Here is a 12895-nt window from a genome sequence, read left to right as displayed (position 1 = left end):
GTTGGTACAAAATTCTGCTATTTGCACTTAATTGCACCTTTAGCAGCTCCACCGACTCAAACAGCACTATTTAAAAAGCAAAGCACCTTTAATTTTAAACCAGGCTATCAGAATCTAACCTTCAATTACTGCACTCATATTGTTGCCTCTTTGCAAAACAATTTACGCTGTTTCAAAGTACATGTTTTCTAAGATCACAGATCAAATGGTCCTAAGCTGCTTCAGATTATTATTTTAATTTTTTTTAAATCACGTCTAGAATTCCCTTTTTCTCTCCTCTGGAGCAAGCCTGCCTTTTAAGACTAAAAAGCTGGGGTCAATATAAACATAACATTTGCTTCATTATACTCGATCAAACATTTTAAAATATTTTGTTTTCCTTAAGTCTGGTTTTCACTTGGGATTCGTCTGTGTCATTTGCCTTCTGCAAGGCAAAAGAATGGCCTATTGGCTATACCAGCCCTTAGATCATATTTGTATTACAAGGACTGTCTGATAGCCCACTAATGGCAACAGAAAAATTCCCATTAACTTTAGTCAGCTTTGAACCAAGTCCATAATGCCTAGCACATCACTACGTTATAGAAATCCTAAGTATCTTGTATTCATCTAGAGTTTGCACTTTTTATTGAAAAGGCTCCAAACGATCAATACAAATTCAGTTTCTAATGACACCAAGGTACCTAAAATACACGCTCTGAATTTTAGCATGTTTCCTGAGTCAATCTACTGGGAATTTACAGTGCATTTCTTGAGACAGCAAAGCAAACAATGATTAATACCAACTATTTTGTGAATACAGATTTCTTCTCACCTGATGTAAACATCAGGAATAAAAGAAACAATAAGCAGAATAGTGACTGCTCACAGATTAATATTAATGTATTAATTAATTTTAACATTTTACATTAATCTTATTTTAGTCCAAAGGTTTGTTGAGACAAGTGAACTCATAAATTTGCAAGCATATTTTCACAAGTTGTTTTCAATGAAAAAATTATAAAAATTAAAAAGTATCAGAGGCCTGGTTTTAGCAGTTCATAGGCTTGATCAACAGCCTTTCACATCTGGGCCTAAGGATATGATTGTCATATTCTATATTTATTTCCAAGACAAATAATTTTCATATAACAACCTTATTATTATCCCAGGTTTTTAACAGAAACACACACTCATGAACTGAAGTTCATGTACAGGAAAAGAAAATCAATCCCCAATAGTCCAAAGAAACCCCAAACCCACATATGACTGTGTATTAGTTGAAATCCTGAATTTAAGAAAGAATAAACTTGCATTATGTCAACAGATTTCTACTAGCTAGAACTACTACTGGAGGCTTGTATGAAAGACCCTACTAATGCTCACTAAGTGCAAAGGCTAATCTTTTGAATAATCATGTCCCATCCTACAAGAAGCCTGCATGGGGATGATAGCTGAGCTGTATGAATCTAATTTACACAACTTGGAGGTTTAACGAACTCTGCTATGCCACATGGAATCATCTAGGGACTTAACTCAAGATTAAAGTTAAAGGCCTGATTCTCATTGCCTTCAGAATGCCAGCTGAAATTCTGAGGTCAATTGCACTGTCATTATAGAGAGAGAAATTAGCTACCTCATTACCCTAGTAATGCTGATATTTCCATGGGGAGAGATGCTCTTACTTTGGCCAGCTCTTTCCAAGAGGTCTTTTTCCTTTATGTTCGTATTACAAAACACAAAGCTGGCTTTAAGAATACACTACGCAAGGTATTCCAAAGCCTCACATATATAAATAAATAAATAAAACACACACACACACATATATATATATACGCACACACACAGATAATTTGCTTGACCCCAAAGAATACATAGACAATTAGCTGACACTTTAGCCTATTAAATGGATTGGTGATATAAAACCAGTTTTGAACTACCAAACAGTTCCAGCTGGTTGTATCTTTCTATGTCATCCACACCTTCACAGCTAAAGTGACACACATATTTTTACATTCATAATCACAGACATCTGCCACAAAGCAATAAATATTTACAAACATGCAAAAGTAACATATATAAGGGGCTGGCAGCTTCCATGGTAGGGAGCAGTACTAGAACAGAGAGGCTCCCAGTTCTCCCTGGAGCTCTAGAGTGTGCTTCAGTATAAGCACAAGCTGGGTACAAAAGGTACTGCCCTAGAACATGCTCTTCACTTTCGACAATTTTATCTAACCAAGCATTACCTGAATCCATACATTAATCAGGACATCTCCTGACTAAAAGCAGAACAATCTTGCCTGAAAAAATAGGTACTGGTAACCAGTATACAATAAAATAGTTTAAAACTATGCATGAAACAGGAATACTCTTCCAGCTCTTATAACAGCCTAGCACACAAAATAGTTCACTTGATATGGAAAAGCCCTTTCCAATAGATGGAGATTAGCTTATTCTTTAGATTTCAACTACCTGTTACAATTAAAAGGTATTTAATTTTCATTACTGAATGGATTATATTCTCAGAATAAGTATGTTCAATGTATTTTGCAAAAGTTTGAAAAAACATAAGCTGAGGCAAATATCACCAGCCACTCACAAGTTCTTCCAGTAGACGACTTTTCAATGACTTTTCCATTTCTAATAGTGCAACAGTCATGTAGTCTACAACAGTCAACATTCTACATCTACATGAAACAGGTTATAACCCATGGGGAAATCAAGCATCTTCTGACTATGGCACTCAATTAGCCATTTAGAGACTAAGTTCATTGTCAGAATCCACAACAGATTCCCTCAGTGATTTTTAAAGAAATTGGGTTTTGTCTCCACACTTTGTATTTAAATAGCACTAGTACCTTTTTCCTCACCATTCTTTATGTTGTTTGGTAAGTATGCAAACACTCTGCCAAAGGAAATGTCCCTTTTCTGGGGATTTCACCAGACCCAGGTAAGGACTAAAGCAAGTGATTTCTAGTCATCCCTTAATGAACAGAGATAAATACCTACTGATTCAAGGACTCATCTAACACAGGTCAACCTGAAGGACACAGATCTACACACTGAAAACGAAAGCAACTTCTTGGTTTTAATATTGGTTAAGGACACCAAAATACACAAACAAAAAAACCCCACATGTAACAGAATCAAACAAACAAATAAAAATTATTGGGGGAAGATGGGCAGTCTTATCTTTACAAGTTAACCCACTGTTGCAAATCAGAAGCATTTTTCTGGAATACTTATCACTTGTGTGCCCTTCTGTAGCTTCTCACAGCAACACAAACGTTCTCAACCTCAGGTTAGCAGCCAACATGAAACAATACAGCACTTTCAAGTCAGAGTGAATGCCTGAGGCTCTGAGCTCCAAAGCTGATCTACATTTATGCATTTTATACAAAACGTACTGGTAATCAAAAATGCTTAGGAAACCATAAAAAGAACACCTGGTTGGCATCGGTGTGGATGTAGCTGATTGCAAATTACAATTCTAATCAGAACAGAAATCCAGAGTCTGGGAACAACGGATATAACCTAGAAATTATTCACTACTTCAGAGATTCTTCCACCAGGATCCCATTTTCTTCTGGCACCCAACAAAAAAAAATCTGCCCAGACTATAAATTTCCTTTCTATTTATACACAGCAGCAACCAGTGCATTAATTTTCATTTTCTTAAGTAGTAACATTCTTACCTTGGTTAAGTGTTTTAACAGTCATCATATGTTAGACCGTAAAACAAATCTCTAGAAAGCTTGACAGATGGTGTTTGGAAGGATAATGCCAGGTACCTGGTGTGAATCTGACAGCATTCTCTCAGACAACTCACCTTCATCTTTTAAAAAATCTGGTGAAATAAAGCGTAGTCTTATTTATGCTAAAAAGGAATTAAAAAAAAAAAAAGTTCATTTATTCAATCTTACAGCAGCTCAAAATGCAACTTCTGCATGAACTTGATGCCTATAAAAATCAATTTTGTTTTCCTTTTTTTTTTCACTCTTCTTTGCCTACTTTCGGTTTTGTCCTTCCTGCCTTTTCCTCCTTTCCCAGACACACACACACACACTCTCAGTGGATACTTCCCCCCTCTGGGAAAAGATCGAACTGCAAGGTTCAAAAACTACATTCCTCTTAAGAAGTAAGGACTTAGTTTCAGGTACGAAAGAAGTAAGGACTTTGTTTCTGGTACGATTATTAGAAAAATAGCTGTAAAAAAGCAGTATGGCTGCCTCTTTAGCAGCAAGGCAGCTATGACAAAAGAGTACTAAATGGATCTGTATTCATACTGAGATTTAGTATGAATTTCAAAGCTATCAAACAGAAGCACTCCAACAAAACCTGGACTCGATATCTTCATTCACAATCAATAAAACATACATTAAGGAAAGACAATATAAAAACTGCTGACAGAGGAAAAACACTTACTGCTTAGCATGGTAAATCTAAATTAGTTATGATTTTCTTTAAGTCATAAACAGAACTTGGGAAATTATTTGCCAAGTCTGAATGTGAGTTTATTTGAATGTGTGACTCTCTAGGGCCTGATCATACATTTCTTTGCTTTAGTCTCATTTAAGAGCTTGATAGGCTGTCTTGATTTATGCATCATTCTTTACTACTTCGTTTCAACATTAAGTTTCAAGTTTAACAGGGTTTTTTAAAAAGACTATTAAATATCTAAGAAGAAAAACATGTATAAGAGGAACATAATGGATTACACTTCGGCTAAAGTTGAAACTCCGTACCACGAGGTCTTCACTCAACTGCTATACTGAACAGTTATTAAAAGAGAGAGCGAACGATAAACTTTGTAAAGAACCTCTAGCTGAGGTCCAACAAAACCTCCACCCCAACTAAAGCAAGGAAAGCAGGGCGAATTATACTCAGTAACAAAATATTATAACGAGTGTATTCTGATCCCTGCACAAAACCAAAAGGAAATCATCACGTCCTGCATGAAACTGTCATGAAATTGATAAGCCATATCCAAACAATATCTGACACCGCGCAGTCGACTAAAACAGCGCTGCATTGACGGCATAATAGTATTACCATATAAACCTTATTACTTCAGCGTGGAAAACGATATAACGAGGGTTAATGAGACGCCAGCATCTGTCTTTGTGTAAGTGAGCCCGGGAACCAGAGGAGCGCTTCCCGCAGAGGCGAACCAGCCGCGGCAGAGCTGGGACACAGCGACCGGCGCGGCCGGCGGGGAGCGGGGCGCTCGCTGCAGGCGCCGGGAGCTGCTCTCGGACGGGTCCCTCGGCGCGGCTCCGGAACCCCCGAACCGCCGCCGCCCCGAGCCCACGCGCGGCCGAGTCCCGCCACGAGCCGCTCCGCCCGCCCGGAGACCCGATTTCGCTCCTCGTCAACCGGCCGGGGCCGCCGAGCGCCGACCCCGAGGAGCGCCCCGGCCGGGGGAGCGCGGAGTGGAGCCTCACCGTCTTCCAGGAGGCGCATCGCGTGAACAAAGCAGGGATCCAGGCTGTCCTTCTCGGCCATCAGCTCGGGCAGGTACTTGTCCTGCTCCATCGCCGCGGGCACGCCGGAGGGCTGCGCGGGATGTCGGACTCGCCGCTCCGACCCTCAGCCGCCCGCTCGCCGGTGGCCGCGCCGGGGCCGCCCCGCAGGTGCCGCCGCCCCTCCCGCGGCGGGCGCTGCCCCGGCCCCGCCTCCGCCTTCCCCTCGCGCCGCGCGGGGGCGGGCACGTGCGCGGATCGCCGCGCGCCGCAGCTCGCGCGCCTTCGCCCCCGCGCCTTCGCCTCCCGCCACTGAGCGGTCCTCCGCCACCCGCGGCCTTAAGTAGGGAGGCGGAGCCAGCCAGGCCGCGCCCCCGCCGCTCCCATTGGTGGCTACGCCCCGCCGGGGGAGACTCGCCGTGCCATTGGCTGTCGCCAGGCGGGGTCCGCGAGCGCCGGGGAGGGAGCGGGGGGCGTGCGGGAAGGGGAGTGTGTGTGTCTGTCTCTGGCTGTCTGTGTCGTGGCTTAGGGCTGGTATTCCGGAATTTACTGCTCCCACTAAAACCACGCTGCCACTCGCTCCTCCCACCCTTTTCCCCCTTCCCTCTGGCACGCTAGAGATAAGAATTGGAGGACTCGAAGGTAAAGACCACGCGTTGGGATAAAACCAATTTACTGGAAACAGCAATGAGATAAGAAAATGAACAGTAACAGCAACGGTATTAATAACAAAAGTGTTTGGGAGACACAAGTGATTCTCATGCAAAATGCTCAGAACCGGGGTTACCCCACCGCTCCCACCCGCGCTTACTGGACCTTCTCTAAGGAAGAGACTCCCTTCCCCCATAACCCCAGCGCCGGCAATGACCTGAGGTGATGGCAGAACAACCGCTGGGTCCTGGCCATGCCCCCTCCTGGCTACAACAAAAAATTAACTCTGTCCAGGCAGGAACCGGGACAGTCTATGCGTCTGTCACTCTGTGTGCGCCTTTGTCTATCTGTGTGCAGCTGTGTGCCGCCGGTGTCGCCGCGTGGGCCGCCCTGCCGTGCCCGCCGGTGATCTCCTAGCAGCCGGCGTGTTGCGGCCGCGGTCCAGCACACGTGTGCCCCTAGCTGTGTCCCTACGCGTGGCCGCGGGTCAGTGCCCGCCGGGACTCCGCGCCGCCCGCGCCGTGCCCCGCCCCGCCTGCCCGCGCCTCTCGCCGGGCGCTGTCCGCCGTGCTGAAGCCGGGAGGCGGCGGCGCTGCCCGGCTCTCCGGCACTGTTCTCTTCCTTCCCGCCCCGGCGCCCTCCGCAGCCCGCGGCGCCTTCCCCGAGCTCCGCCACGCTCCCCGGGCTCCTCGGCCCTCCGGCGTCCGGGGAGACGCCTCGCTGAAGCGGTGTCGCATCGGTGGCGTGGCCGTGCTGGAGCTGCCAGACAGCTTCTCCCCCGAGGATGTGATCAGAGCATCAGCGACGGGGCACCGCCGGTCAGAGACCGCGCCGAAAATGTCTGCCCGCGCCTGCTGCGCACGGCTGTAGAGGGGGGCGCAGGAGGGGCCTGGAGGTCCTGTGGGAAAAGGGCGATCTCTGTCGAGGAATACCGTGCTGCAGCTCCCATGGCCCCACCTGACAGAATTAGAGTTATTATGCAATTAAAGTGTCTAAAGCTGGGATAAATAAAATTGATTTTAATTAGAGTTTAGCTTTAAGTATACATTTACTTTAGGTAATATTTATTCCGGATTTTCCCTCAACAGACCATACAGTAAAGTGTTTTGAATTTGAAAGTAAACAAAAGATGCCTTACTCAACTCATTAAAATTCCATTTGTGGGATCTCAAGAGCAAGCAGTCTATGGCACCATACACCATTTTGTGCTCAACCCCTATGTCACATTCTTTCTTAGTATGTATCACTAATACTACTTAATTTAGTATTTATTCTAATGAAATAGACAGTTGTTGCAATAATACATTTGTGAATGGCCTAGTACTGTTCATTTCAAGGGGTTTTTTGTTGGGGTGGTGGTGTTTAGATTTGGTTGGTTGGTTTGTGTGTTTGTGGTTTTGTGTTGGTTTGGGGGAGTTGGCAAAGGAAGAAGGGATTAAGAAAGATAAAAATCAAAGCAAAATCTTTATAATGGCATCCACAAGGTTTTAAATGTGTTGTACAGACATTGCATAAAAATTTGGTCTGCTATTTTTTCAAAATTCTAAGATACATATAGGCAACATTTACGCAATTTCCACTTGGCATGCAGATAACTGAGGGACTGCATGTGTTTACAAAAATTTGTAGAGAATGTCGGTGACAGATACCTTATTATTCTGTAGTATTTTCAGTAGTTAGGGATAAAATACCTGAGAACCAATCTCCCTGCTGAGAAAGAATAGGAGAAGGAAAATAGTTGATTTTGGCAAACTTACAAAATACTGAAGAAGCAGAGAAGACTGATAGCAGAATTGAAAGGTTTAATAGTCAATCAGCTTTTACTACAAATTGTGTGTAGGGATAAAGGGAAGACGTAAGTCCTTCTTAAAAAAGCAAACAAATAAAACAAAGAGGAGCACAGAACCGAGATGGTTTATTAATGATTTACCCTGATTCAATTTACCGCATGAATAGTTCTCCTTTCCCATTTAACAGCGTAGGAAGAAATGGCGGTGTTTGCAACACAGCTCGGGTCTGTCTTGTTCAAGAGATCATCTGTGTCATCAGATTGTATTTCTACACCTCTGTTTTTCAGAATAATTCAGGCTGGTGCTCCTCAGTTCAGAAAGACAGAAGACCAATGGTAGGTGTGTTCTCTTAAAGCAACTTCAAGATCAATGTAAGCCATCCCCTCAGAAGTAATCCTGGTCTGGTAGCTTTCAGAACATACCATATGGCTATGTATATGGAAAATGAATTTTGGGGTTTTTCCATCTGGGGTGTTATAAGAATAATGTTACTTTAGTCTGTTTAATTGTACCTAACCTACTTAGATCATAGGGAGCTTTGATTTAAACACCTTTAAGTTTATTAAACAGTGGAAGGTGCTAAATTCATTAAACTTTTTTTTCTGGTCAAAGGAGTAGACAGCAGGTTTCATTGTGCATCTTTTTACAGCAAACTATGCAGAAACAAGCTCCCTGTAAGTTCATTTTTGAAAACTTATAAAGTGAAATTGACTTTCAGTGATACTTAGTTTGCAAAGCCATTGAGATACCTTTCTGAATTTTACCTTATACCTCATTAATAAAAAAAGGGATTAAAATCTGTCAGACAGGAAATATAGACCTCTAATGACATCAAACATTACTTCATTGCCAGTTGGAGATCAAATTTTTCACAGCTACTAAAAACCAAAGACACATTTTACAACTCTTTAGTTTGAAGTGCCAAGCCAAATTGAAGTTTATCTGTACTATATTTTATTGCTAAGTCTGATAATGAAGTGGATCACAGCATACCAGACTGCAGTTTATTCAAAGACAGAGCAGGTAACAATCATGAGTTTTTGCCAGTGCCATCCAAATACATTGTATTATCATGTGAAACTGAAGTCAAAAAGCAATGGAAGGAAAAACTCCAAACTTTGAACATACTTATTCAAAAATTATTAAATCTTTTGAGAATATGCAGTAGAATGAATGGTCAGTGTGAGCACGATTACGATGAATTACCCTTCTAACATCTTACAATAAAGTTGATACAATATTTTAAATGAATAGTTAACTATGTGTGTGTGTGAGTATATGTAGGACCTCATACATCAAGAAAATCAGAATAGTCATGCATTTTCTATTTCGAAAATTCAATTTGCTTTCCATTTTCTTTACTGGTTCATTTGCTTTAGGTATGGGTATCTGGTTCCTGAACTAACTGCATATGAGCATTAAAAAAAAAAAATAGGGACTTCTATAATCTAAGTAACAATCTCCTTCTCTGAAAACAGAATTATGAATAACAAATAAGTAATAAAGTAGCAGCAGTACATGTGCAAAAAAAAAGAGAGAATGGCCCCACATCCTTTACTGTAGTTTAATTCCTTCTTTGAATACAGTCTGTACCCAGGCTCCATCTGATCTCTGCATGCTGTCCTGTGGGTACCAGTTCTTTTACCTTGTGGTTTCATGGTTTCGTTGTGGGGCAACTGAACATGCACAAAGCTTGTTTCCATGCAGCAACACTCAGATGATGTGCTGGGCTTTGGCCAGTGGTGGGTCCAGATGGAAGTGGCTACACCCTCTCCTTGTAGAGGCCGGCCCTGAAGACTCCTGAACTGCCAACAGCTTGCCATAAAATCCAGAAGGAAAGTGTGCATCAGAAGGTGCACAGGTCACTGTAGATCACCTTCAGACTACCCTAGACACAGCAAAAGACTCAGCTGTATATTGCCCAACACACAGATGGTTGATCTCTGTGATAGGTCCCTGATTTCAACAGGGTTTTGGTCTCTTCACTCATACAACTGAATAAACACTAATTTTCTTAAATGGAGACAATTCTTACAGATTAGTTATTAGTCTGTAAAAGTCAAACAAATCAGCTTCAGTTAAAAGAAATATATCAGTACTTTCTTACTTCATTTCAAGACATTAAATAGTTTCACAAACTCAGTGAGTCTATGACTCTAGGAGAGTTCAGTATGAGTTCCAGGTGTAAAACAATTTCTGCCTTATGCTAAAACTGGGTTTATGGCACCCACATTACAAGTTCTTAGTTCATCAAAAACACATCAAATAAAATTATGTATGTTACAGCTCTAGTTCATAGACCCTTCTTGCGATGCTGTAATGAAGAAGTAACAGAAAATATAACTCAGGGTAAAGGCCATGGAAGGTAACATGACTTCACTGAAAGGTCTCCTTCATCATTAATTTGGGATAATTTTAAGCAATACAATAAAGTAAAAAATAGCAGTTGAACACAGAAGAAAATGCTTAAATAGAAACAAACAGCAAAGAATAAAATGCGGTTTTGAATGCCGGTTTTCTTTCTTCCTTGTGATGCTAACGAAATGACAGAGAAATTGTGACTCTATAACATAACTATAATTTTCTTCTCTCCACATGGAGGTAAAAACCAGACCTTATACTTTGCTTGCTTATGTTTGAAGTTCTACCTCTGCTGTTCATTCTGACCTTTATATTACAGCTTATCTATTGAGGGTAGCTCAAACACTTCCACAAAAATCTTCTCCATGATCATAGCACAGCCTCCATTCACCTGGTCTCTCTAACCTTACTGCAATCAATAAACCTGAATTTATCTTTCAACATCATCTCCAAGATTTAGAGCTGTTTCTTTTTTTATAAAGCCTCTGTTTACGTGGCTTTCTGATTTTCTTTTCACTTGATACAAAATAATTCCTTTTGTACTTTTCCTTTATTATTTCCCTATCTGTGTATTGTTTCCACTGTCCTTTCCCAGTATGCAAGTCTCCCTTTAATACAAATGTCTCACTTGAAGGACAACAAGAAGAAGAACTAATGGACAAACTGTGGTACAAAGAAGGTGATATGTGGTTTAGAATAGTAGAATTACAGTTTCCAGACTCCTAGGACTCCTCTTTGAGCTAATCCTTCAGTTCATAGTTACGTGCCAATTATTCAGCACAGCAAATTAGAGAAGTTGGTAGTCTCATGGAGCTTTGGGCATGTAAAAATCACGTGTCTGAGTCTAGTCGAGTCACCTCAGACACCCTTTACAGTCAGGAGGTTGAAACAGGCTCTTGCAGCTCTTTATTCATCTGACCTGCAAGTACCTATCTTTGGCTAAGATGAGTCATCCTATGCAAAATCTGATTTCTCTCCACTGGATATAAAGTCAGTAACTAGATTAAATGTAAGCATCTATCTTGTACATAACAACATTAATACAAATGAATTCAAACAGATTTCAGTAGTGTATGACAATAGAATCCTGAGGAGTTTCTCATTATATAACAGATGAAGGAACAGAAAAATAAGTCTTCCAAAAGTGCATGTGATTTGCATGACAAAATGTATTCTACTTCAGGCATACAGCAGCAGAAAGAGAGAACGTGCTCAAAATAAAATGGAGGAATTTATTTGAGAAAAAAAAATATGAGAGTTGCATACATCTCTCATCTGTATGTACAAAGAAAATGTTGCACAAAGAAAATACTATCTCCAAATGAGAATAAAATTGTTTAGAGGATGCAAAAGATATAAGCTAGAAATAAGGAGACTATATTACACATAGGAAAATGTATATTGAATATAACAAGCTGCTTTTACCATTTCATTAAGCAAGTGAACTTTCATGAGAATTAGAAAGCAAAGAAAGGGAAGTTTGTAGGTGTGGATAAAGGCTGGTAATACATATAGTTCTGCTTTTCTGTGGGTTTGTTTTGCTTTGTTTTGGGGATTTGGTGGGGTTTCTTTGGTTGGTTGGTTGGTGGGTTTGGGGGTTGCTGGGTTTTTTGCAGGGTTTGTTGGGGTTTTTTTCAGTGCATTCATAGATTTTTATCCAGTTTTGGTTTAAGTTCTGTTCAGAGAATATTTATCTGTAATTGATTAATTAGCAGCTGGATTTAGTTAACTTTACTTCCTTAAGAAGGATACAATGGAGACAATTGTCTGATCTCAATAATTTTATTGATCAGGTACACAAAGCCCAAATCCAGACAATAAGATAAAATGTGTTATTAATCCATTGGTCTGTTGCAGTTTTTCAAAACCTGAAATTAGGAAAATTCAACAAATGATTCAATTTTATATTTATACATTTACAATGTATAACTCTACAGAATTTAGCCTGTTCCCACTTACTCATCAGAAGTGTAGAAGTATAAATGGAAAATTCCAGACTAATCACTCACAGATGGTATTTCTCTGACAATCTTAAAATGCAATAAATAAATAAATAAATAAGCTAGAGGACATCCAAAACATCAACAAACTGAACAAAGAAGAAGATTCTCCACTAAATAACTTTCAAGATACTTGACAAAAGGTCAGAAAGAGCTCAACTAGCTCTCCAAACCTTAGTCAAGCATTATGGCAATTTTGCTCAAAATGAAATGTGACATGGGGGAAGGTATGACACCATACACCATCTTAATAATTTCATATACTTTTAAGCATTAAGTTATATAATTGTATATTAAAAAAGCATTTGAAGTGTATAATACTAGCAACCTTCTACTTAAACTGCTACATGCTAAAGATAGGATTAGAAGTTATTACCCTCCAGGACCTTTGAAGAGAGAAACTTTGGAATATTAAAAGAACCTAAATATCTCCACTTTCTTTACACAAAACTATTTTAGCCAGAACATTTCAGTAGGAACCTTAAGAAGCCCCTATTTATCTAATTTAGGATTAAATACAGGTGTTATCACAAGTATAGAACAAAACAAAACAAAACAAAAAAACACATGAAAAATATTTTCTTTCAACGATGTCTATTCTAGTCCAGCAGATGAAGTGAAGTAATATTCATCCCTCTCATAAAGATTTGTC

The 12895-nt window shown here is 40.6% G+C and overlaps 1 protein-coding gene across 5 annotated transcripts in view; it reads right to left on the bottom strand.

Moving 5' to 3' along the window:
* Positions 1 to 5618, bottom strand: part of KHDRBS2 (KH RNA binding domain containing, signal transduction associated 2) — a 350066-nt gene extending 344448 nt beyond the window's left edge. For all 5 annotated transcript variants that reach the window (XR_010720108.1, XR_010720110.1, XR_010720109.1 and 2 more), the window contains exon 1: positions 5424 to 5618. Coding sequence is in view for 1 of the 5 variants with exons in the window: in XM_066179734.1 (XP_066035831.1) it covers positions 5424 to 5514 (91 nt within the window). In the remaining 4 variants the exon portion in view is untranslated. The remainder of the gene's footprint in view (positions 1 to 5423) is intronic.
* Positions 5619 to 12895: the final 7277 nt, after the last annotated feature.

This window comes from Chamaea fasciata, unplaced genomic scaffold (assembly GCF_029207755.1).
Source record: "Chamaea fasciata isolate MVZ Bird 193981 ecotype frontalis unplaced genomic scaffold, bChaFas1.0.hap1 SCAF_3, whole genome shotgun sequence".
In the NCBI taxonomy this organism is placed as follows: domain Eukaryota; kingdom Metazoa; phylum Chordata; class Aves; order Passeriformes; family Sylviidae; genus Chamaea; species Chamaea fasciata.
This window is presented reverse-complemented; position numbering and strand designations above follow the sequence as displayed.